The 27,908-nt window shown below is 32.6% G+C and overlaps 1 protein-coding gene and 1 non-coding gene across 13 annotated transcripts in view; both read right to left on the reverse strand.

Moving 5' to 3' along the window:
* Positions 1-138: 138 nt before the first annotated feature.
* Positions 139-27,908, reverse strand: part of ITGB3BP (integrin subunit beta 3 binding protein) — a 51,785-nt gene continuing 24,015 nt past the window's right edge. For 6 of the 12 annotated variants that reach the window (XM_011369560.2, XM_011369565.2, XM_023536243.1 and 3 more), the window contains 6 exons: positions 25,334-25,400; positions 15,279-15,357; positions 14,762-14,855; positions 14,257-14,316; positions 8,094-8,144; positions 139-2,985 (listed from right to left, as the gene is read on the reverse strand). In XM_011369560.2, the coding sequence (XP_011367862.1) occupies positions 8,095-8,144; positions 14,257-14,316; positions 14,762-14,855; positions 15,279-15,357; positions 25,334-25,400 (350 nt within the window). In that variant the 3' untranslated portion in view covers positions 139-2,985; position 8,094. The remainder of the gene's footprint in view (positions 2,986-8,093; positions 8,145-14,256; positions 14,317-14,761; positions 14,856-15,278; positions 15,358-25,333; positions 25,401-27,908) is intronic. The other 6 variants (XM_011369566.2, XM_023536241.1, XM_023536237.1 and 3 more) reach the window with 5 other exon arrangements.
* LOC111745285 lies at positions 26,050-26,168 on the reverse strand. The gene has a single exon (XR_002782584.1). It is a non-coding gene; the product is annotated as a 5S ribosomal RNA (ribosomal RNA).

Below are 27,908 nucleotides of genomic sequence, written 5' to 3' on the forward strand. Positions count from 1 at the left end.
TATCACTATTTATTAGCAGAAGCCCATCTTTACTATAGTATTCAATTGGTAAAAATAATGTATTATATCCATGTTGTACTTTCTCATGTAAAGGTGTTGAGTCTCTGTGACAAAAATAAAATCATTGTCCCATCAGTCTATATTTTAATGAATGTATTTATTTCATAAGATAGCCATTAAAGCATAACTGGTAGTATATTTTAAAACAATGCAAGCCAAACACATTACACACAAAGAAAATGTGGTTCTAGGCATGGACAACCAAAAGCTGATAAAAGAAGGTATGATAAAGGAAGTGGGTTTAGACAAAGTGAAAATCAAGAAGTATTTCTTTCTCAAAGTAAATGTGCATAAAGACTCAAAGGGCAGGTCAGCAGAGAAAAGCAGCCTTGAATCACTGCCGAATCAGCAAGAACATCGCTGTCCATGGTCACCATCTGTAATCAAGTGTGCCCAAATGTCAGCATCTTGGCTGGCGAGCGTAGTCTTATTTTTTTAGTTTTTATTTTTTTGTAATAGCATACTTGTGTCTAACACGGGATGTTGATTTAAATCAGGGATGAGGAAGTTCTAACTTCTGAATAACTGGAATAGGAAATGTTACTTTTTAAAAACAAAAGTATATTTAGTAAATATTTAGTATATTGCTCCCCATTCAGCCCACATATAACATTAGTAAAATAGAATGCACCCATATTCACGGTATCTTATAGGTAAATTCTGTACATAAAATATTTTCTAGATGATTTAACCTAATCTTACCAAGTTAGTTACATTATAGTTTTATGGAGACTTGTAGCAATTATAGGTCAAGTATCTCATATCTATTAGAAACCAGTTTAAGGAGAGTCCACTTCGAACTTTGAAGGATTAAGTTCCAAAATACCAAAAATGTCCAGTGATAAATTAAGATCACAGAAACAAGCAATTCCAAAGCACTTCTCTCAGCTACACCCAGGATTATAGGAATGTTTTAACATAAAGATATTTAGGTTATGCAAAAATATTAACAATTTCTCACTTCACTAATACACCTGTCAAAAATGAACCCTTCTAAATTATTTTCAAGTTCATTTTAGAGGGAAGGGCCATTTCTGAGAAATGCAGTTGCCAATAGGTTTGCTTCTTAAAATGAAGAGAATAGGGTGTATGTTCATGTATCAAATATGAAGCACACAGAAGTCATTTTCCTTTGAGGCCTTAGGGAAGGGAGAAAAATCCCCGATGTAGCATTCTGTCCAAAAGATAAACAACAACTACGTGAGTGAAACATTTACAAAAGTCAAGGTAGCCGAAGGAGCCTCTCTGTTCAATAGAGAGTAAGAGATTGATAGGATACAACTAAATAATGGCTGGAGAAACAACAGTTTCAAGTCTCAATTGGTCTCTTCTGCTATGTTCATTGGAAAATCAGGGCCAAGTATATTGCTCCCCATTCAGCCCCCACATAAACATTAGTTTTGTGTGTGGATCTTTCTGCTTTGTCCTTCATGTGGCCTCCAAGGGTGATAAAGCGAGAGTCATATGATCCGCAATGAAGAGAACTGAGAAATGATTCTTAGCAGGCCCAGCTGTTCTGAAAGGCAAAAGCTTAGTATATCTAGAGGTCAAATATACAGTAACTGATTTAATAGCATTAAGCATATACCTGCATAACTTGGATTACATATGAAAACCAATCTACTTCTTGACCCTTTATTTCCTTATGAATATAGGTTTCTTTATGCTGGCTTACGTTCTAAGGTTTTCATTGTTACAACAAAAGAATTATCCTTTTGGGTACGTTTTAGGTAATGTCCTATTATAAGGGCTGTATCACAAAGAGCTCTTAATATTTAGCAGACAGATTATCTTAAAATATTTAATACCAATAAAATCATTAGTGAAGACCAGTTTAATAGTTAATTGGGCTATTGTTTAATATCTATCATTTAATAGTTAAAAAAATAATTTTAAGAGGTAAATCTAGACTTTTTCTAAATGGAAAATTAGTTACTTTCAACCTTATTTTGTTAAATTTTATTTTAGGTTTTTATAAAGTATTTTTATTTTCATGATACACTGAATTAAATGCAATGGTGATATCTTGTACAAATTTTGTTAAGACTTAGGACAAGTACCAAGGAATAGCATTTTTCCCTTGTAGAAATGGTCAAAGTATAGAAGTTTATAAAAATCATGTTATCAAGTTATAACACATTCTGTGATCCCTTTTTCCCCTTTATATTCTGTGACAGCACAAACATGATATAAAACACTACCATAGAAAAACAAATTAATGCTTTAAAATAATTTGGGGAGGATCACAAATTGCCCCCATGAAAAGTTTTTTTTCTATAAATTCAGTAGAGTCTGTAGTTCAGTTTAAAAACAACTTCATATTTAAATGTCTACTAAAAAATACATTCCAGTATTTTATAAAAGGTGTGAAAATTTTAAAACTTTGAGAATATCTTTTTTCTCTACAAGAATAGTAATAACTAGAATAGAAAAAAGTATCACTGAGATAGTAGCTACAAAAACTTCTAAATTTTAAAAGTTTTAAAAAGGATCTAATTAATATACATCTGGGCCTTTAAATGGGAAAACTGATACCTAATTCCACTCACCATTAAATTTAATCTTTTAAAATCTATAGCTCTACCAAAGTGCCATTTTCATAAATGCTTTATTAAGTCTATCCACAGAGCTAAAACTATACAGAAGCATATGTGATATAGAATATAAGTCAAGATCCTTGTCTACATGTTGGCTCACTCATTAAAGGGTCAAGAAGAAATGTATTATTTACATTGAGATTATCTACTGGTGTGTGTAGAAAGTTTAAATTAGCTGCAAGAAATTTTATCTACACATGCACCTGCCTAGTGCTATGATCTGGTATTTACTGGGCAGATTAATTACAAACATTTTTTCTGTCCCTTTAAATATGACCAGGCAGATGCAAAAGTTGGTGTTCATAGTGAGTGCATTTCTTCTAAATGCCTGCAGGATATAAAAGATGATTATAAAAGATTATTATTAAATCAAGAATTAGTTTCCAAATTAATATGCATCTCATATATGATGAAAGAAGATTTAAAACACCCATTTATCATGTAATTTCATACCTAGTTTAGATACTGTTAATCTCTCATTTGCTTAATTTTTATTCTTCTAAACAAGATTCACCTTCACAAATAATTATCAACATGACTACACTGATACTCTTCACTTTATGTGAATATAGATTTTGATGTACTTCTGAGAGTTCTAAAACTCCAATATGACCTGTTGAAAACACCAAAATCTACATGCCTTTTGTCTATAAGCCTTAAGGGCCTTTCAGCAGGTGTTTCCTCCAACAGCTGCCCCCCAAAAAAAGACAGTATTTACTGACATTCCTATTCACAGTGTGTCCCTCTGGGGACTCCTAGTGGTGGTAGAAGTTCTTTTTGGCTTTACGACCCTTGCATGGAAAGGAAGACTTTGAAGAAAGCAGCCATTGGCAATTGATGGCATATATTCCCACAGGGTATGTGGACCATTCATTCCTGAAATACCCCTTCCTTGATTACATGGGCAGCTATGAAGAAGTAACGCACGGTGGGCTGCTATTGAGAGTCTTGATATTCCTCTTGGCCTATAAGAAGATAGGCTGCCAACTTGACAACCAACTTTTGCCAACTCACACTTGAGTTTGGTCTGAATTCCTAAAGATTTTAAGCACTCTCATGTTCACTTAAATATCATTATAGGTTATTGATACATAGTTATCAGAACTAATGATAATACTATAGAGGAAAGGAAGACTATCATTTAGTAAATAGTTACTATGAGAGAGGTACTAATTAATTATTTTGTATAATCTCACTGTCTCATTTATAATTAAGGTTTAAAGGAACCAAATATCTTGTTTAAGGCCACATAACTAATTAGAAAATAGAACTGGTGCTGGACATCTAATCCAAATATTATTCTCTATTATAATGCCAGCCCCTACAAAGACATTTCATCAATTGATCATGGCTGCTAGAATTGTGTTCAGAAAATTTCTGAGGCCAAATTCAGGATCTAGCAAAAATAAATTGATCAATGTGAGGTATGTCACAGCACAAGAGTGGAGTAGCAATGTTTGTTATCTCTACATTGCCATACTGGTTCTGAAGATAACACAAACAAAAAGCAATTTAGATACAGTGATATAGTTTATGAGCAGTATTTTGACAGGACTTATCCTTCATATAGTAATTATATTCTTTCTAAAACATTTTGCATTGTTGCTTCCTTAATAATCTTCACTGGCCCACTTTTGCCTAATGAATAAATCCTGAACTTAGTAGCCTGGTGATTACAATTGTCAATGATGTGGCTGGAATCTACCATTCAATCATTCTGCTTCTCTGCCTAGCATGTTTACACAACCTATCGAAATCACCCATTTTTCAAATCCCAACTTCCATGTAAAGTACAAAGTTTCTATTACTAGGTTCTGGGTGACCCTCTGACATAATGTACTGTGGAATAACTAGAACTTTAAAATCATGAACCCTTAAATAATGATCTAGGCATCCCAGCCTGAGATAATCTATGTGTTGTATTTCTATACTACTGCTTATTCTTCATTTGGTACTTAGAGAGGAATATTTATATCCCTTCAGTCTGAAGAGGAAAGAACTTCTGTCAACTCTTTTGCTCTGTATACCCCATGAAAGAATGACACATTTGACTGTTCAAAGTACAGAACACTGGTCCACAGTTTACTACTAATACGACATGTCATTACTCTTACACAACACTCTTCCTCACAATTTAGTTTCCCTTTCAGTGTCTACTCTCAAGTTCAATGGGCCTTTGTGCTTCCTAATTTCATGAAGACCAGTCCATTCTATCTCCCCTCTGCAACCAAGCATATAAGACAGGTACAAAGATCCAGATTTCCCCTCAGGTTCAGGAGCGCATATAGTGTTTAAGATTTAGATTCAGTGTGGGAGAAAGGTTTCACTTCTGCCTTAGGCACAATCCGCATTAGTTACCCCAAGCTTCTACCAGAGGGACTGCTATGTTGAAAATTTTCAACTCCTCCACTAATCAAGTTGATTCTGACCCTCTCTGGACTCAATCCTTTTTTGCATTTGCTATTACTCAGAACCCTGGAAAGAAGAAGGGTCTGAACTTGTATCACTATCATAGCTTGCCTTGTATTGTTATTATTTCATGTATATAAATCTTGTATCCTTAGCTTGAATACTAGGTTTCAAAAAGTTGGCATTTATGCACAGTGCTGTGTTTATACTAAGCCTCATACTTTTGTTAATCAAGGATTTATCTACATTGTTTCTAGATAAAGTATCCCCAGTATCTTGTTAAGATTAATCAAAATCATACCTTTTCTCCCCACCCACCCCTTTCTTGGTCTCCATACCATCTATGGCCTATGGGTTGATGTCACCCTTACTCCCAGTCTCTCTTATGGTAACATTATTTTATAAAGGATTCACTTTTTAAAGTGAATCTGTATAGGGTAGTTCCCCTGACTGACTGCTTTGGGAGTGAATCTGTATAGGGTAGTTCCCCTGACTGACCAATATAGGTCAGAAGGAATAATCACTGAAGAAAGATGGCGGGAGCTGCCGTTCAGACAGGGAAGTTGGACACAGTGGTCTCAGAAGTACAATGACTGTTAGAGGTTTCTAGGACATAGGACAAAATCAGGAATTTAACACCCTCCCTTAGTCATGCCAGTTGGGCAGCCATGACAAATGTACAAAGAAGAGCAATGAGAGAACATGGAAGAAAGGAATCTGAGGAAGCTTAGTGTAAGGCGAGATATAAACAGGGTTTGAAAGATGGGCAAAATTTTGACAATGATGGAGGAAAAGGTATGCCAAGAAGAGGAGACAAGAACAAAGGTAAAGGAAGGAGAAAGGCATTTTCTGAGGTATGTGTCTGGAGAATGGCAAGTAATTTGGAGTGACTTAGACACAAAGACAAATTGGAAAGGCAAACTGGTGAGATCAGGGAGAGTTCTGAATGTCAGTATATATTCGGATTTTACTGTGGATATAGTGGACTGATACCTTCTAAAGCATAATTTATCCAGTAGCAGGTCAGGCTGTAGAGGAAAGGGACTAACGGGCAGAGAGGCAGGTTACAATGGGGATGATGATAATCTAAATGAGGGGTAATGAAGGAATAAACTAATGCACAGTGGGAAAAGAATGGAGAAATAAACATTTTTGGAAGTGATATGACCTGGCAGCAGTTTGGATGGGGGGGACAAAAAGAGAGAATTTTGAGGTTTTGAGCCTTACCATTAGATGAATATAATCCCCAGAAAGACAGAATGAAGAACAATTTGGGGGTGGGCGAAATGATGAAATCAGCATACTTGGGGGACAATGTATAGTAGCTGAGATGTGGGCTTACAGCTCAGGAGGAGGGTCACAAATAGATTTGGAAACAATAAATAACACTAAGGTGAGAACTAAAGTCAAGGGAATGGATGCGATCATGAAGAAATTGCCTGAAGTGAGAAGAAAACACAGTCAAGAGAACCCAGGGAACTACCTCCAAGGTAAATCAAGTTTCATTTCACTGTTATTTTCTGTTGCTTCCCCACTAAAAAGGAGGTTGACTGGTAGGTTAACCTTAATTCTTTCAAGTTTTTTGAAAGTACTACTCAAAAACTCAGATAATCTTTGCTATCATTGATGAACACAAAGCTATTCTCAGTACTCTTAAGTTCTCTCCAGTTCAGTAATGAGACTGTCACATACTCAATGTGTATGTTCACTTGCCAAATATGTTACTATGAATATGTATTATGATTACCATCTAATAGTACTCTGTTGGATTTCCATGAGTCAGAAATTTTATAAAATATTTAACCCTATAATGAATGAATATGCATATGCATGTGTATATATACTATATCCTTACTATTTAATAGGAGCTAAAACCTTTGACTAGTAAGAAAAATTGACATTCATAGATTACTGCTCTGTAGTGGGCAAGAGCACGGACTCTGGCATCAAACTACTCAGGTTAGTATCCTGGCTATCTCTCAGAGGTGGATCCTGGGACAAGACACTTAATCTCTTTGTGCTCAGTGTCCTTACCTATGAAATAAAGATAATAACTATATCTACTCCACTTAAGTTGTGAAGGTTAAATGGCTTATGTATAAAGTGCTTATAATAGTGCCTGGCACATTGAAAGTGCTCAATAAATGTTAGATATTTTTATAAACTATTATTCATTGTATACAACAGAACGAACATTTTAACAAATGAAAGTGACAATTTTCTATATAAGATGCTTTGCAAATATTTTAAGAAGAGCTAGTTTGCTAGAAAGCTAATATTAATCAATTGAGATACCATTTTAAAGAAATGTATTTTCAAGATACAACAGGATTCTTTCATTATGCATTAACTTTTTTCTAAGAGATAGCAGGCAACATCTGATTAGTTTCTAAGAAAATTGATACTGATGCCACTAAGTCTGGGATAATGCTAGTTCTTAATGTGAACCTTCAGTTACAAGTATACCAAACACTAATGTCACATCCTGCCTCATATTGCTTCTAGCTAAGTTATAAGTTATATTTATAAATATGTCATTTTTACTTGAATTGCTGAATTCACAAGAGGTATTTTGAAGAAAAGGTACAACTAATTAATATATAATTATTTAATCAATGCAGCACATTTCCAGATTAATAGACTTGTTATATCTTGTTCAGTCAGGTATGCCCTACAGAAACTATAACCCACCTGTCAGTATCTAGTTAGCTACTTACACCAAAGGTGCTCAGTTAAGGGCCCTCTTTATATTCACTTAAAAATATGCCCTCTCCAACTTTAAAGCAAGCCTAGTAGGCTCAACACTGTTCTCTTTCAATCAGCCTCTAACTCACAGATCTTGTCAGATTGCCCTTCTAATTGTTTATAAGAACAGATTAAATATAATTTCAACTAAAACTCCAAAGCGCATGGCCCTGTTTTCTTTGTAGACAGGACCAAATTTGATAATATAAATAAAATGTTTCCACCTGAACAAAACAGTAAAATTTAACAAGGCTAAACTTAATTAGAAAGGTGCAACAGTACCTCAATTTAAAATGGCTTTAAGGAATTCATAGCTGTCAAGATGATGTAACTCTGTGTGAAAGAAAAAAAGTTTTTCAGAAAGCAGTTCGAAGTTAAGTTGTCACAGTATATGATGCAGAATAAATGCTGAATTAAAATGAAATTTAAATAATGAACCCAAATGTAAAGTTTTATTTTACATTATAAATTGCAGCTTTGGGGCTATAAATTCTCATTTCAATATCTTGATTTGCTCTATTCTGTTCCAGAATGTACATTAAAAACTTTAGGATGAAAACTGCCAGAAATTTATTATTATATGTATGCTTATGGTTTATTATAATTATTTGTCTAGATTTTATAATCCTGAGGGAAGGACTATGTCTGTCTTGTTTATTAGCATATCCTCAATGCTAGAACAGTGTCTGGCTCACAGTAGGTATTTAGTAAATATTACATGCATGAGGTATGCAGAGATAGCGATTTATAAGTATTTGAAAATATCTAGATAATTCCTTTAAATAATTCTTAGAGTGGCCATTTGTTTTTATTCATTCACTGAACACGCATTATGGACCTTCCATTTGGGTTCTATACTAGACTCCTTGGCTACAGTATAGAGGATAAGATTTTACTTGTTTGCCAGGACAGAGTCCAGAAGGGCCCTGTGACCAGACAATCACAATACACTACAACATGATACATTTATAAACATTCAGACAAGTGTTGTAGAAGCCTAGAAGATGAAGCAATTTAGCTTTACCTAGGCTAGCTCAGGAAAGTTTCACAGAGGATATGACATCTGAGGCTGACCTTAGAATGAGCAGAAGTTTGCTAGACAGAGAAGGAAGAAAGAGCAAACCAATTAGAGAGAGAAGCAGCAAAGGGGCCTTGAGTCCCAAAAGAGAGAGACTGCAGGGCTAAAGATTATGGTGTGAATGGTGTGAATTAAAGTGACTACTTTCCTTCTATGTGAGGGCTAAGTTGGAGTAAAAAGTCACCTAACATTTACTTACCATATAAGTCCTCCTTTAAACTATATAATTAGCTCATAATACTATAAATATCTACATAATTATTATAAATATGTGTTTAAAATAAGTAAACCACTTAGAGAATTTATCTAACTCTTTTCCGAGTTTTTCTGACTAAAAGTTAGAATGGGAAAAAAAAAATGTTCACCTGTCAGGTGGCATAAAACCAATTTCTACTAAATTTGCCAGAATAATTTTTCTCCACCTCAAGAACAGTTAGTCTTCAGTCTGTTCATTACTGTCTTTTTATAGTATTTTTATTTAATAAAACCTATTAAGACTACCATACAAATCTCTTTACTTATGCTTTTATCTTTTAGCTGATCAATTTTTATATTGCTGACATCCCTTCTTCACCATTTGCTCATTTAAAAATTCATAGTATGTGAGATATGTCTCTGGAGAAAATGTCTATAAAATTTGTTACAGCTGGCAAATGTGTATGAGTCAGTGATAGCACATGACTAAATGCTTCACAGAAAATAAAATTTGTTTCTGTAGTAAGCAGAACTGTTTAAATGTTATTTATTTTTATGTTTCAAAGAAAATATATTGTGAAGTGCTGCATTGATTTAATACGCAACTATGTCTGTGTACACGCTGTAGAAGGAAAATTTATGAAACCTTTGCACAACTCCTTTAATTGAATTTTCCAAATCTCTCACCACACACAAATAATCAATATCTTCTGCAGAGAAAACCAGTCAGAATTATTACAGTCTTTCGTTTCAATTTTGTTGTCATCAGCACATACAGAGCACCTGGATATTTGTAACGTCTGATAGCAAGTTATTTATACCTCGTAAACACATAATTGCTATTAAATGAGTTCAAATCTATGGTTTAATTTTTTTTTTTTACTGATTACTTAAAAGATAAAAATTATCATACTTCTAGTAAAGTATAAAAAAATTTAAATCACTGAAAAATTATTTAGGCTTTAAAAATAAAGCAGTTTTGCCTTAAATCCTAGACAAATCTTGAGCAAGCAGTTAAAATGTATCCTCCAAACAGTGATGAATAATGTAAAACAAGAGCATTAACATTATTAATAGGAAAGGTATGACCAGAGTACAGCGTACATGACAGCTGAATGCTTATAAAGAGCTGAGGACTACAGTTGTACATGAATGTATATTTGTGCCACCAAAATTAATATCTCCATTTTTTATCTCCAGATAAAGAATTGTTAAAGCATAGGGGGAAATTTTGTTGTTTCTTCTAAAACTCATCATGTCTAAACTTCGAACCTCAGTGTTTTTAAAACTGAAGAATTTGCCTGAAAAAAGATACTGTTTAAGATATGATAGAAAAAAACTAAAAGGGTAGCAGTCTTCTAGGAGTAAAATTATTCAGCTGATATGATGAATACTTTTTCAAGACTGAGTGGGGGAAAGAACAACATATTTTTAAGTTGAAAAATACTTCAGTGGGTGGTTAGAATGAAAAGGCAGTAGCAAACTATTTTATAGTCTTAGAACAAGAGTTTAAAATTTATCCTGTGGTCCAAAATTTTAAAATTTTTTTAAGTCCTATAGCCAAGATGAATCTTACAATATAAGAAGACAGTAAATTAGCTAAAGAAAACAGAAACATTATACTCTGTGCTTTTCTTTTTTAAGGCCAGAGCTAGAAATTCTTAAATATTTTGGATTACAAAAAGCTGAAACAATCAACTTTTTTGAACAATGTAAAGTTCAGATAGTTAACATTTCATTTAAAATATGCATACTACGACCTACACAATTATTCTCAAAAACAATAAAATATGTTTTGGACTAAAGCTAAATGTCTAGATTTCATATCTTGGCAACTGATCTACAATCTGCTTACATTCTTTTCAAAAATATTTTGTTTACTGGAAGTACTAGTCACAGACAAACAATGATGGTATTTTCTAATATCTCCGGAAAAAATGAAAAATACTAAGTACTATATAATGCCATCTATTGACTTAGGAATATTTGTATCAAGTTGTTTTAAGTTGAGGTTGATTATGTAAAGTAAATAAATTTCATGCTTTACCATGTGATGATAACGTGACATTCTATTTGTATCAACCCACTGAATGGTCATATGTTTTAAATCTTCAGCATGACAAATTAAAAATAATTATGAAAATTCACATCCAAATATAACAGAGAAAGAACCTTTCATTACATTATTTTTCTAATAGTCATAAAGCCAACATTATTAAGAAAAGTGAAGTTAGGTTTACTTCCTAAGTAACTGAGAAAAGAAAGAAGCTTTCCTTTGTTTAAGAAATTTATACTTAGAAGAGATGGAATCCTCTTTATTTATACACTCTATCAAGGCATTCCCTGATTTGCAAGGTTCAGTTCTTCTGTAAACTATGGTAATCTCAGTGTACCTTTTCATGTTGTCTATGTTTAACTTTTCTGAAGAATAAGTTATATAAAGCCTTAAGAATGTATGTCAGATGTCTATTTATTTAAAACATTAGAGTATTATTTTTACAATTATACTCCTCTGCTTGTAAGGAAGACTGCAACTGATACTAAACAAACTAGCACTGAAATTAAAAAAACAAATAGAACTAAAAGACCAATGTGAAGGGGCAATGACAGCATAAGTGTTAGAATTCTCCTGGTACTGTCTACTCTAACTATTCTAGGAAAATTTAGTAAGAATCTGAAAGGATATTCTTTTGATAGTGAAACAAATAATTTATTTGTTCTTATCTTCATAATTACCTAACTAAACAAATCCAATACATGTTATAGGGCTGATTTTTATATTACATAATTTCTACCTATATAATTTCTAATATTATAAAGATTCTCAAAATGTCTAAAAATGCTGACAATTCTCAGTAATAGCATTAGTAAAAGAAAAGAGTAAAGTAGAAATTTCTATAAAAAATTAAAGGCTAGATCTCAAAATGAAGGATATATAAAGTAAATTAGTTTGAGATAATAAAAAAAACCTAAGTCCTGTTAAAATGAATGTATGAATAAGAGGGTGAAAGTTATTAACTTAGCAAATTTACATATATATGTGCATGTGTTGGTGTACAGCATTTTTAATCAAAAAACAAAACAAAAAGTACCACTAAAATTTTTTAAATGCACATATTTGGAATAAGAGAAAGAGGAGGGAAAAGCACCCAGAAAAATATATAGCTCAAACTCACATTATAAAGAAAATAAACTTCAATCTATTTTTCAGGCATTACTTCAAAATAGTTAAAAAGCTAATAAAGATTTGAATGCCTCAGGAAATATAAAGAGAAAATGTAGCTCTTGCTAAGGAAATATAAAGAGAAAATGTAGCTCTTGCTAAGAAACAGAAAGATGACATATATTCTAATATATACACCATATATTAATATATAACATATATATATCTTAATTCAGTTTTCATTTAAATGACAACAAATAATCAATGCTTATGAGAAATTTTAAAACATGATTTAGTGATACAATCCTCTAATACTTAGTCCTTAGGGAAAACCTGGTAATGGGCAAATCAGTTTTAATGTCTAAAATATTAGAAAATAGTTTTAAGGCTGATCATGCATAAACAAAGAATCAGTATATACTAGATTTCTGAAAAAAGAAAACTTTTAACACATGGACATAACTTAAATGTCTTAATAAATGTTCAGATAAAGAAACAATACTTTTGGAAAAATTTTTCCCATTAATTTTTAGCAATGACAATCACTTATTCTATAATTTTCCCTTCCTCATTTTTCAAAACTGTTGTCGAAAACCAACTATGTAAAGCCTAATTCTAATTAGTTCTAGGAAATTACAGATTAAAAAAAAATCACACAATTGGCATAGAATATACAGACTCAAGATCTCCTCTAACTAAAACAAAACATTCCAATTTCCCATTTTGATCCTCTAAAACCTGTCAAGTTAGGAGAGACTGAAACCTCTGAAACCTAGTTATACATTAAAATCAAGTTACATAGCGTAAGAGAGATCTCAAAAGCTTTTCCAAGAAAAAGCTACCTTATGTTCTTAAATTCTTGGGATCACAATGGAAGTTAGCTGCTCAACTAAACAGATCAGGAAGCCTACCCAGCTCCCTTCCCATATGAGTTTTGGGAAAGTCTTGCCATGGGTGCTGGCGTGCCCTGAGCTAGTTGGCTTTTGGAACTGTCCAGCAGGTAATCTCAGCATTGTCCACTGCAAACTCATCACCAGCTTGCTAAAGATCCGAAACAGTCTAAAACACTAGATTGGACCAGATTCAGTTATGCCTCATGTTTGAATCTAAAAGCTGGAGTGATTGGATGATTTGATTTGTTTTAGGAAGAGGCAACATGGAATAATGAAAAGACTATATTTTTTGAGGTCAGACTAGTCTTTAGTTGGAAACCCTGCTCTGATACTTAAGTAAAGCATTTTGGGGCAAGTTACTTAACATTTTCTGTGTCACTGTTCCTTATCTATAATGACAATGATAATAGCTATCTTGCGCAGTTGCTGTAAAGATCTGCTGATCCTAGTGTTGGGAACATAGTAATTATTGGTCTTCAATAAATGGTAGTCACTGGTACTCAAAAATGATAGACTAAAAACATAACTTTTTAGTCCATTTCAAGGCTTATCTGTTTGCAGACATTGCTAAATAGGATTCATGGCAGTAATATTTAAATGATCCCTCTTAACTTGGTCTAAAGATATTTTAATATTTTGTAGTCCATGATTATTTTGCTTACTGAGGTATGGATGTGCATGTGTTATAGGAATTTAAATCCTGCTAAAATTTAGTTTCCCATGCTGTGTTATGCTCAGAGGCATGAGTTAACAGTAGATCAAATGTCATTAATGATCTGAAAGTTTTTAGAGCACTGGTTACAAAGTAACTTTTTATAAAAGCTTTGTGTATCCTTTTAATTCACCATTAAAAGTTGCTGTATTCTCAAAAAGAACTTTTAATAAAAGTACAAAATTTAAATCTTAAACTGAAAATTATATTTCAATAGATATTTAAAAAGTTCAATCATCAGGGAAGTTGATCTCATCAGACATGGTCTTCTGCTAAATATAATATAAGATTTTTCAAATGAGATTCCTGCTCTTTTAAGAGTACACTAAAGACTCGTGATGACTGGTTTTAAATGGTAAAATGAGATGAAAGAATGTTTTATATAATAAAAGACAACTTTTTACCTTTGTTAGGAAGTCCTGAACTCTTCTTTTCAAACAGTTTTTGTTTCATTACTTTTGTCACTAGAAGAAAAAAAAGTTATGTTAAGAATTAACATGGAATATAAATAATTTCTCATCTTGGAAGAAATAACTTCATGAAACAAAATTCGAAGTAATACATATGTAAAGGTATCAAGTACAAAATGCAATACCTTATTATATCTTATTTAAAGAATGAGCACTACATTTAAAATGCCCAATACCAGTTTCCAAGGTACATTCTTTCCTTTCACATTCAAGAGAAATCCCTGAAATAACATAGCCTGGTGAAAGATATGTGTCTTCTTATTCTTAAAATAATATTTCTATCATATGTTCAGTAGTGATATATATAAAGAAGTCTACCAAATTTAAATTTGGGAAAAATGAGTAGATTTAACTCTAAAATTTAAAATATTAAAATACATATCTAAGTTTGCAAACAAGGGATGTAGAGACACTATTATAACTTATAAAGTTTTCTTACTTAGTTCTTTTGTTTTCTGCATTTCTCTTTTTAAGAAACGCGATGTACAGGAGATACCAATGAGATTTTCAAGCTCTCTACTGCCCTCCAAAGCCTAAAAGAAAGTCATTTTACATGAGTTAAGTTCTTTTCAAATATAATATTACTGACAAGTCTAATGAAAATATAGTACACTGTTCCCTTCATCTGCAAAACTTAAACTCTACTGTAGGAAATCTAACATATTCTGGTAGGTCAACTATTACAAGCCCTAAAATGCCTGAATAAAAATAACATGTTAACTAAAAAGTCTAAATATAATCTACAAATTTACTTTTAAAAGTGAAAAAGCCATATGTAATTAAAATATTATGTTAATGTTCATATAAGAAATTCTCATGAAAAGTAAATTAAACATATCTCCTGCAAACTCTCTTCTGGATTGGATTTTCCAATCTGGGGCTTCTCTCCTATTCTCCTTTTTCAAATAGGGTAGTAGAAATTTGAAATTATGTCAAAAAAAAAAAAAAAAGCAAACCTGAATAATACTTAAACTTTGCATTATTTCCATGATTTCTTCTGATGATTTCTCAACTTTAGATAGCAACACCATGAATCTATGAATAAAAAAATTTTAGCAAGATCAAGCATTTAAACACAAATCATTTTCACAACTTTGATCCTTTTTAAAGCAGCTTACAATCAGTTTTCTAGTCCTTCTCTTTACATTTTTCAAAGTGGTAAAAGACATAAATGCTCCTCCTCCATTCTTTCATTCCTTTACAAACAAAATATGTATTAGCAACCATCCTGTCTTTTGGAGTTTCACTTTCATTCCCACAGAACAGTGGGAGAGATTATAGATATAAGAAATGTCCAATCCTGTACAGAATTTTTATGAGTTTATTTAAGCCAAAGTGACCAAATGCTGGGAAGCATGATCTCAAATGCTCCTGAGAATAGCAGTTGAGCAGTTTCTTTTATGCATTTGAAATTAAGGAAGGAACGTAAGGAAGACTACATGAAGGTAAGAGAAACCAAGGTACAGGACAGTTAACAAGATTTAGTGCTTCCTTCAGGGGTCTGGAAAAGAGGATTACTTCTGGCAGTTCAAGGGTGAGTTAACCTAGATGCACAAAAATAACGGGCAGGGCTTGCTTAAAAACCTTTTGCTAAAAAAGTTATAGGCCTGGGGTGTCACAACCCATCATGACCTGCCCAATTAGGAATTTATGATCAGACTACCCTGTGAGGTTACTTTCAGTCACATTTAGTATAGAGCTCCTTTTTCGTCTACAAGATATAGTTGGCTTGTTCCTTTCTCCACAATATTACTTTGAGAACACGAATAGACCACCATCTCCTTATTTATCTAGATCTGAGTTAGTGTTACTCAGTGATTTTTTTAAATTAAAATAAGTTCTATGGTTTTAATATATTTATGTGAAAAGACACAAAGGCACACTCTTAAATTTGAAAACAAAACTTCACTTGTAATCTTATCTTCTAAAGTATCTCTAGTTAGCACGTTAACACTCCAACAAAGTTCTTTTAGTTTTTATTATTTTTTAAAATTTCTATAACTATGTATCATATTTTCTTTCCTTAATATAATATGTATTTTTTGGAGGCACATCATCCACGTCTATAATTTCAAAGGCTGCACAATACGGTACCTAGTAAAACAGCAAAGATGATTTAACCACTCCCTCATTGTTGCAATTTTAGTTTCTTTTCAAATTTTAAGATCTCTTAGCTATGTATGATAATCCAGAACAGTGCAGTGTAATAGAAATAAATTGCCAACCACGTATGTACTTTAGTCTAGCAGTCACATTAAAAGAAATGAAAAGGAACCGTTGAACTTAACAATATATTTTATTTAACTAAATATATCAAAGTATGTTGGGTAATCATTTCAACATGTTATCAATATTTCAACATGTAATCAATATTAAAATTATTCATGATAGTTTACTTTTTTTTTCAATATCCAGTTTGTACTTTATATTCATAATATCTCATTTCAAAGTAGCCACATTTCAAATGCTCATTAGTCATGTGTGGCTGGCTAGTGACTACTGTTTCAGAGAACACTACACTATCAATTTTATGAGAAACTAGAACTACTTAAATGTTTTCCAAAATCACATCAGTGTTATCCATTAATATTTGTGTGCTATTAAAAATGAGACAAATATGTTAAATGTTCATACACAATGAATATATACACTATGTTTCAACTAAGTAAAATATATATCTAAGTATGTGAGCAAGGTATGGAGACAGCATTATGCAAAAGCTAAAAATTATGTGAAGATAGTGAAATTTTAGTTAATTATTGTTTTTTCAATTAAAAGTAATCTGAGGCCCCAATTACTTAGCACTGGAATTTCAGTTTGAGAGTGTCAAAAAGGGATTCCAGCTCCTCTCATTGAGTTCAAAAAGCCTGAAGGATCACCATAATAAAAATAAAATAAATATTTTAAAAAAAAAAGCTTGAAGGAGCAAGAGGATTTAAGTGACTTCTACCCAGGGCTGGGAATGTCTAGTTTCCCCTATATCAGCGGTCCCCGACCTTTTTGGCACCAGGGACCGGTGCTTCTATGAGTATCTAATGCCTGATGATCTGAGGTGGAGCTGAGGTGGTGATGCTAGCATTGGGAAGCAGCTACAAATACATATGAATCTTTGCTTGCTTGCCCACTGCTAACCTGCTGTGCAGCCTGGTTTCTAACACGCCACAGACTGGTACCGTGGCCCAGGGGTTGGGGACCTCTGCCCTACATTATAACTAAGCCTAAGTGCCTCAGGGGCACAAAGCTGAGGCAAGCAACTACTTTGCTATGAGAAGAAATCCTAGGGGTCCTTTACTTTGCATTCCTTTCCTAAGAGGACTGGAGTGGCAGAATCTCTCCATGCTGCCTTACCACACCTTAATGAACTGATGGTGCTTCCTATTGACCCTCAGGGAATTGTGTGGGTAGGGTTGAGACTTGCAGGGTTGCCATCTTGAATGATTTCAAGGAACTCTGTTTAAATAAAGATGTGAATGGTGCCCTCAGGAGCTGTGCAATATAGCGTCCCTAAAGGACCTCAGTTAAGATGGTTTTTGGAGGGCTCAGCTAAGCACAGTGTTTTGACAACCGTAGGGAGTTGTATTGACTGAGTATCAATTATTTGGGGAAACCATTTTCAAGTATTCTTCACATGCCTAAGCTGCTTCCTGTTTCCACTGCAGGACCAAGTGAACAAGGAGACACTTTATTATTCTTCTCCTTTTTAATTTCCTATCCTCTCCTCCTACTCCTCCTCTATTTCTTCCTAGAAGAAATCAACTCCTCCCATCTCAATGACAACCAAATTCATGGAATGGTTTTATAACACTCATCCATTTATTAAATTTTGAGAAATTCAGGAAATGTGTTCTCTTCCACATCTTCTGACTCAGTAGAGAAGCCTTCATAAACTTTGGAGCTAAACTGTTTGCCGAGCCATTTTGGGGGGAAGTAGGGTTGCTACTGTCTTCATCCTAGACAAACTGGCAATTCTCATATTTAATCCCACTTGTGCTGGAGACTGGATTTTTACTGCTGCTGATAGCATTTTTCCATATTTTTAATGGATGGGATTCAAATTCTACTTTGCTGCCCTCAAACAGTATTATTTGCTTATTAGAGTAAAACGGTCTTTAATGTCTTTAGTTTTCCTTCACTAATTTACTTATTTCTGAAAACCTATGATCTTTTATTTCTGCCTGCAGAATGTTTTTCATATCCACTGCTATAAAATGTCAGTTATTGTTGCTCCCTCTTTCAAGTTGGTGAGTGAAAGTATCATCAGTGGGTGCCATTCATATTTTATAGAATGCTATTCCTTTCTTAAACAGATTTGCCTCTGGCTGGGCTGAATTGGGTCAAATCCTTCATCTTATAATGACCCTTGTGAACTGTGCATATGTCAACAGGTACTGCATCCAGATATGCAGTGACTGCTGCCAGTTTCATGATATATATATATATATATATATATCTCCTTAATATTTATATATATATATCCTTACAATATATATATATATATGTAGCTATAAAGCATCTAGTATTTTAAAAGTGTCTGGGTTAGTCTGCTAAGATACTTTTAAAAAGAAACCATGATCCCATTGGTCTGGCACACCAAAAGGTTGTTCGAGTCTTGACATTTTTTTTTTTGCCAGATTACCTTATCTCTGGGCTAATTCTTAAGGCATGTTAATTATGAATGTCTCCTTCTCTAGAGAAAGCCACATGCCAAAAATTCAGGATTTTATCTGTGTATTTCCTAATTTTCTTAGTAAAGCTTCACTGTGAAATTCAGAGTTCTCTCATTTTCTCCAAAGAGAAAATCTCATTATTCTGAAGAACAACTGAAAATAGATACTTCTGCCAAATAAAATCTATGGGGGGGGGGAATGTATCCATTAATTATGTTTTTAATTTTTTCCATATTAATTACTTTAGTCTCAAGCAAGTCACATGTAATGTAATTTTCAAAACTATCATTCTGCTCCTATTTTTCATTCTGCTCCAAGATTCTCTATTTTGTTTTTTTCTATCTTGACTATTTCAATTATTTTCCATTCTTAGCTTCAAATTTAATTTCATCATTTTCCTTTTCTCTATAAAGTTCCTCAGACGTATTCTAAGGGGAGAACTAAAAGAACAAAAAGAAACTGTCACAGTGGCGGTTCTAATTAAAAATTACAGACACAGGTGATTAGCAAGCATTAACTCAGCTGCTGCTTGCCATCCTAGATGTGAAAGAAGGGAGCCTAGGGAGGAAGGCAGGTAAGAAAGGAGTGATATTTTCAAGATTCTCTAGCATGCAACCCAGGGTGACTACTGTACTGACTGTGTAGGCATTGTGGATATAGGGAAAGAAGAGGTGAAACCTCTAAAATCCATGATAATGGCCTTTAAAGATCTTGATTTCCCTCTTTCTGCAATTTCCCATTGTTTGACATCTGTTTTCTCACCAAATTATAAGTTCCATGAACTCAAGGTCACTTTCTACCTCATTTACTGCTATAACCTGAGTTACCTAGCATGGTATCTGTAGTATGGTAAAAACCTAAAAGTCACATGTACATGAGAGGGATAAAATCCTCAGGTTTTTCTTTATCTTCACAATATTATGTCTTATTTAAAAAAGGTAAATAGGTCACTGAATCTCTATTTATTGAATTCTATCTAAATTGATTATTTTGGATGATGATAATTGGATTATAACGATGGAATAAATTGCTAACTTTTTTGTGCTCTTTCAAAGTTCAAAGCACTGTGCTTGTTACTGTACAAGCTATATCTTATTTTATCTTTAAAATAACATTCTGTGGTATTATCTCAACTTTACAGACATGAAAACTGAAGGACAAAGAAAGTATTAATCAGGGTTACATAATAAGGGACACAGTCAAGACTGAAACCAGGTGTTTTTGATCTATGTTCATAGCCATTATACAATATTTCTTACAGCATAACTCACCACTAGAATCAGAATTCCATAGTAAAACTGTTAAAAATACATATTACTATGTTGCACTCAAGTACTTATGAAGAATATCTCTAAATGTGGCCTAGAAATATGTATTTCCAGGTGATTCTTATGAACATCTTTAATTAATCAAAGTTAATTAAAAGCATTTTCTATTAAGAAAGATTGGTTAAATTTTTTAAAAACTAGACAATATAAAAAATTTGACACTCCCTGTTAAAAAAATTTTTTCCAGTGTTTAGGTCTATTCATTCCATTATGCTCTCAAAAGCTTTCTCCCTGGATGGAATAATTAAGTCCTAGTCTCTTAGCAAGTTTATTGATTACAATACAAATATTGTTGTCTATATCCACTAAACTGCAGGGGTCCCCAGTAACTGGTCCGTGGCCTGTTAGGAACTGCACCACACAGCAGGAGGTAAGCAGTGGGTGAGCAAAGCTTCATCTGTATTTGCAGCTGCTCCTCAATGCTAGCTAGGATCACCATCTCAGCTCCACTTCAGATCATTAGACATTAGATTCTCATAGGAGCACTGGTCCCTAGTGCCAAAAAGGTTGGGGACTGCTGAATACTGCACATTAGATCTCTATGACTTATTTCCTACTCATTGCAAGTTTGTATTCTTAAACATTTGTCCTATTCCCCCATTCCCTAGAAACCATTATTTTACTCTTTGTTTTTACAAGTTTGTTTTTTTTAGATTCCACATGTAAGTGGTATCATACAGTATTTGTCTTTCTGTCTGACTTATGTCACATAGCATAATGTCCTTAATGTCCGTCTATGCAGTTTCATATGAATTTGAGGACAGAATTTTCCATTTCAGCAAATGCTAGAATTTTTATATGGCTTACAATCAATCTGTAAATCACATTGGGTAGAAGTATTGCCATCTTAACAATATTAATTCTTACTACCCATGAACACAAAATGTCTTTCAATTTATTTCAATCTTCTGTAATTTCTCTCAGCAATGCTTTGTAATTTCAAGTGTGCAAGTCTTTCACCTCTTTAGTTACATTTATTCCTAGATATTTTATTTTTTTAGATGATACTGTAAAGGAAATTGAATCCTGAGTTCCTTTTCAAATTGTTCATTGCAAGTGTACAGAAACACAACTGGTTTTTGTGTTGATCTTGTATCCTGTAATTTTGCTGAATTTATTAGCTTTAGTAGCTTCTTGTGCATTCTTTGGGATTTTCTATATATAGGATCATGTCCTCTGCAAATAGAGATAGTTTTATTTCTTCCTTTCCAATGGGGTGCCTTTTCTTTCTTTTTCTTGTCTAATTGTTCTGGGTAGAATTTCCAGTAATATGTTAAATACCTGTGGTGAAAGTGGGCATGCCTGTCCTGTTGCTAATTTTGGGGGTAAAGTTTTCATTCTTTCATGTCGAAAATTTTAAACAGTTGAAAATAAATCTCCTGTAAATACTGGTTTCTCTCTTAGTCTTTTTTCACCTACAGAATATAGACATAAGTATATCTTCATCCTAAGTTTTTGATAAACATTTTCAACTAATTCCTCCCTACAGGCCCTCATTAAAGCAGAAAGTGATCCATAAGTCAATATTCTCATTGCACGATTCAATACTTAAAATACAGTAAAGAGAAACTCAGAATTCTGAACTCTGGTTACTTACCACATTTTAATTGCATACATAAAAAACGAACAACAAAACCCAGTTCTGGCATAACTCATTACTATTAGAAAGATTTTATTTGGATTAGCATAGAAAATTTTTAAAAATCTAAAAAAGTTACTCTTCCACCTAGAAGAGAATAAGCCAGTAATTAAAAATAAGCTTTATACAATGGGAGGGAGGGATCCTTATAGTGACAGGAGTGTTCCGTATCTTGACTATTACGGTGGTGGATATATAAACCTGACAAAATTGCATAGGACTAAATACATACACACACACACACACACACACCAATGAGTACATGTAAAAAAAGCAAATCTGAATAAAGATCAATGGATTGTGTCAATGTCAATTCTTGATTAAGATATTGTATTATAGTTTTTGAAAGATGTTATGTCAGGAAAGTGGGAAAAGGGTACACATGATCTGTGTTTTACTTCTCACAATGGCATGTAAACCTACAATTATCTAAAAATAAAGTTTAATGAGACTAAATCTTACAGGATAAGCACCATTATTGCATTTTTATAGTGTGCCAGCAGCAGCAGCAGCAAACTGCCAAGAAGAAGAAAAGCCAGTGGCAGTGAACTATATATTTTCCTTTCAGAGCATAAAGGATATGGAAGTTCACATAAAATATTAATGTGTAGGTGTTTATTTATAAGTGAGCTTTATTGACATGTCACTAACTGCTTGTTGTCTGGGGGAAGAAAATTTTAACCTAGACATGGAACTATATTTTCCTGTTGAGAGAATTCTTACATTAAAACTTGCCAAGTTGATTAACTGAAAATGATTTTAGGACATAGTCATAAGTGAAAAAAGAAAAGTAAAAAAGAGTATACATTGTATGTCATCTTTGCATAAGAAGAGAAATGAGAAAAAATAAATAAAACAGCTTAAGTTTATAAAAATAAATGTAAGAACAGTAAACTAGAAACTAACGAATTTGGTTACCTACAAGAGTAGGTAGAAGGAATGGGGCAGGGAGTAACACTTCTCAGAGAATACTTTTTTGTAATGTTTTGACTTTTGGAACCACGTTGACGTTTTACATAGTTAAAAAACAAAATTAAATAAAAAAAGATAAGAGACAAAATTAAAATCGAATACAAACAGAAACAAGAGAACCGAACTACTTCAATGAATGCTTCTTCAAACGAAAAACTAATCCAAGCAGTTTTGAACATAGTAATTTGACCATATACCTTCAAGTAAAGACAAAAAAATGCAAACAAATTTTGAATGCTCTGCATGTTTCTTTTTAACAGTGCTGAATGCAGGAAGTCTGAAACTATTTTGTATATGTTGTAGTACTAAGCAAAGGTGTAAATATATTGCTGCTGTTAGGAGTCAGAGATCTACTGTCTGAGAAGGGGTACAAATATGGAAAGGTGGAATTTAAGGAAAAATCCTATATCCCTATGAACACACGAGTTTAAAAAAGGCCAACTAATAGAAGGAGTGATGCAGTTAGAAAATTACCACTGTGCAACCAACTTAGTAACAACTGACTCAGTAGAGGAGACTGCTCTCCCCAAAGTGGGTGAGCACCATCCAATCGATTGAGGGTCTGAATAGAACAAAAAGCGAAAGAAAGGAGAATCAGTTTCCAGCCTGCCTGTTTAAGCTAAGACATCACTCTTCTGCCCTTGGACTGGGATTTACACCATCGACTCCCCTGGTGTCAGGCCTTGACACTTGGACTGGAATTACACTTCTGACTTTCTGGGTCTCCAGGTTGCAGAAGGTAAATAGTGGGACTTAGCCTCCATAAATGCATGAGCTAATTCCTCATAATAAATCTGTCTATATATGTAGTTATATATACTTTATTATCAACCCATTATTATTAATTACTACAATAATATATTTTATTAGCACTAAATATATTAATATCATATATCATACACAGTATTATTACATATGTTAATATATAATATATAATATTATATGTATATGTATATATGTTATTGGTTCAGCTTCTATGGAGAACCCGAACCTACACAATTGCCAAACAAAACAAAAAAGGTTAGGAACATTTAAATTGATTTACAAATATGAAATGTTCAGTTTGAGATTTTAAAAATCCAATTTTTTGGAATGGTTTCACAAAATAATAAAGAAATCTAAATAAATGGAATAAATGAAGAACTCATTATTGAAGCTAATAAAATGGTTTTATTGACTAAGACTGAGTAATTTTACAATGAGTGGAAAAAAACAATTAGAAACCCATAATTTTTATGTATTATAAAATATCGTGGCTTGTACTTAAATTCACTAATTTTAATACCAACTCATAGAGTGATATACAATAATAACTGGGATTTTTAGAAATATTGAGAGAAATTAAATAACCAGAGGCAAATTCTTAATTGACCCATAACAAAGGTTCTTGCTCCTGCCTTGCTATTCAAAAGCTCACTGATATAGGAGCTATTGTTAAAAATCTGGAGCTATAAGCATGTGAATGGGTCAGAAGAAGAAGGAAAGGAAGAAACTATAAAAAGTTAGAATAGCTTAAGTGGAGCTGATTCAGGGGGAGAGCAATAGAATAGGTATTTCTGGCTTGTTTACATGGTTATCACTGTTGTCCAAAAACATTCCCCAGAGGTTGTAACCACAAATTACAACACTATTTGTATGGAAAATTTATTCTGAGTTCCACTCAAATGATTTTAAAACATTTTGAAACATTACCCACAACCCACTTCTAAGTTGGGAAGATATATTAACTTACATCATAAGACTGTAAGTTCCCTATAGGCAGAAACTATTTTCTTCATCTCTACTAATTCATCATATTGTGTGGCACAGAGAACATACAGCTGAAAGGGTAAATGAGCTGAAAATATAAACTACTTTGAAAATTTAACCCCTGTTCTGTTTAATTCAATTTTTCTAGCCCCAGTGGATATAACTATTCCTTCCAGAATACATAGGCAATGGCTTTCTGCAGATAATGATTTCACTCAAGGCACCATTGCCAGGCCAATATCAAAATGATTGGTTGCTGGCATGTAAGCCTTCTAAGTTCCCCTAGATCCCTTACTTTGCTGGCTTCACTGTGTTCCTAGCTCTTGAACCTACTATTTGTTAGGCATTATGTTCCCAGATAATGTAAATCAGGAAAAGTGTTTTCCTCAGTTTTACCCTAAGCTGGTTTCTTATGTATAGGCTGGGAAAACTGGGCTCAATAAGTATTAAAATTAAGATATCGTTTATCACCATCATATGATCACTACAAAACACATCACAAAGTTCTTCTTTAAGAAAGAATACTTCAAAACTCAGGTATAACTATTTACTCCATTTACTAATTTCTGCAAAGATATGATTTCTCTTAAATTATCACTAACAAATATGACCCTTTTGTTTTGAAGACATGTATATTATTTCAAAAACAAACTTACTCATCATCTTTTGTTGTAGATTCCTTTCTTTTGGTTAAACTGAGATGATTCAGCTTTTTTCTCTTTCCTATACATGTGCAATAAAAAGAACATAAGGGGAAAATTGTCAAATTTTAAATAGAATTTAGATTGCCAAATTAAATAGAAAATAAAAGTGTAGACAAATGAAAGGGAAGTAGGAAAAGAAAAAGTATCCTGAAATTTGCTCAGAAAAAAATTTTATTATGAATAACTTTTCAATAGCTATTGTTTTTTTCATTTCCAATCTTATTTTTTATTCATGATGACATCATATAGAAAAACAACAATTTGAAAAAATTTTCCATTGTGGCTTAGTATATTAAAGAGAAAACTAGAGAAACTAAGTTATCCTTAGAATATGTTCTGGGTTGAAATTTAAGTTTGATGTTATAGCTTTAGTAGAACATAATGTTTGCACTTATTAGTGGTCAAGTAAATAATTGTTTAATGAGCTAACCATTTAGTTGTTTCTTCTATAGTACTTTTATATACAATATACACTTTACACTTTGAAACATATTCAATGTATAATAAGTATCTGAGGATACATTAGCACAGTTGAAGATTCTCAGTGTTTTATGTACATTAGCCTTTGATAAATGTTTACTGAATGAATAAACAAGCAAATGAATGAATAACCTAAACTCTTTACTACTAATGAAAAACAGCTGAGAAATCACTTTTTTTTTTTTTAATGCCTACAACACCTGGTCTTCCTAGGTGGTCTCCCATCCAAGTACTAACCAGGCCCGACCCTGCTTAGCTTCTGAGATCAGATGGGATCAGGCATGTTTAGGGTGGCATGGCCGTAGACTGAGAAATAACTTTTTAAAATGTAAAAATGATGACACCCTCCTCATGCTACATATTTTTATGTAGTTCCGTCTGTTCAACAACTGGTACAGAAACTATTATTTACTCAATGTTTTCATTATTTTTCTAAAAAATTGATACAATGTACCATGAAAAACTGTCTCACTCTCCAACAGAACTATAATATAAGCTATTTAATATAATTTAAAATCTACTAGCAAAATTTTTAAAAAAGGGAAAACAGGTGAGATAAATTTTAATATTTCATTTAACCCAGCATACCCCAAATATTACGACTTAAACATATGATCAATATAAAATTATTAATAACATAATCAATATTCTTGTTTTCACACTAAATCTTTGATATGTGGTATTTTACACTTACAGCACATCTCAATTCAGACAAGCTACATTCCAAATGCTCAATCTACATGTATTAAACAGTACAGCTCTACGATAATACTGCAGGAGGATCCAATACTTCCAGATGAAACCAAATAACAGATAACATGAAAGCAATTTAAATTTTCAAATGTAATTTATTAACATATTAAGAAATATATTGTCTGGAACAGACTTTCCAATCCTGGTTTAGATTTTCTTCTTCATTTAATTTTTATTTCATTGATCTTAACTTTCTCCTATTACTAGAAGAAAAGCTTATTTAAAGTATATTTTCTATGCACTGGTATTTATAATTCCATTAAGTTTGTTCAGAAACTGATTAATAACAATTTCCTTTATTATTACTTTGAACCTTATACCTTCTCTCAAAAAAAATTATATTGTAACTAAACTGTTATCTCAAAATACATGTTAATGATAAAAAGACAATCTGTGATTTAGAAATTTTGTTAAAGTACTAGCTACTTGTTTATTAAGTTTTTATTATTTGACTTGTCTGTGTCCTTAAATTCCAAACAAAATTTATTAATATGATTGAGTTTATTTAACAAAAAATAGAAGGGTAAAAGGTAACAATATTTGATTTTAGAGAACTTTTGAGGAAATAAATTTATTAAAATCTGTCTCTAAAAAAAAAAAAATCAAGCTGGGAATGTACATTTTATAGAAAACCACAAATGAAAATCCACAGTACATATTAAACCTTTATTTCTGAAAATTAGCACTAATTTCCTAAATTTTATACTATGCCTTCTGCATTCAATAAAACTTCATGATTAAATATTAAAATTACTGTTCCTTTGTAATTAATTTTCATATTTTAGCACCAGCAGTCAGTAATGTTAAGTGAGAAATAGTAAAAGAAAGGTTTATTTGAATTTTCACCAGTTGTTCAATGCCTTTCTAAACATTATTGTACAAGATTAGTCAAGATCTATCCTACAAAATGTAACCAATAGCATTAATCTCAATCTTTTCACGGAAGAAGTTATGTTTTTAATAGACTTTTCAATTGTTAAATAAGAGAAATTTTAATGTCTCTAAGAATAACACTTGGGTCAATTATCAAAGACTGTTGAGTAGACACTAATATATCATTAAGAGTGTTCCAGTTTCTTAATAATTACTTTCTGTTATTTCATTCCATTCATTAGCAATTAACGCAAGCTAAAGGGCTATGGATTCTATATGTTTTTTTCTCTCTAGGTTATACATAAGAAACAGTTCTGTACTTGACTCCCTTTAAATGCAATTTTGCAAAAACACTGTACCACCACCTAATCTGGACATTTAAAATTGTATTTGGACTTTCTGGTAAGGCTCCAGGGAGCCC

Source organism: Pteropus vampyrus, unplaced genomic scaffold (genome assembly GCF_000151845.1).
Source record: "Pteropus vampyrus isolate Shadow unplaced genomic scaffold, Pvam_2.0 Scaffold151, whole genome shotgun sequence".
NCBI lineage: Eukaryota > Metazoa > Chordata > Mammalia > Chiroptera > Pteropodidae > Pteropus > Pteropus vampyrus.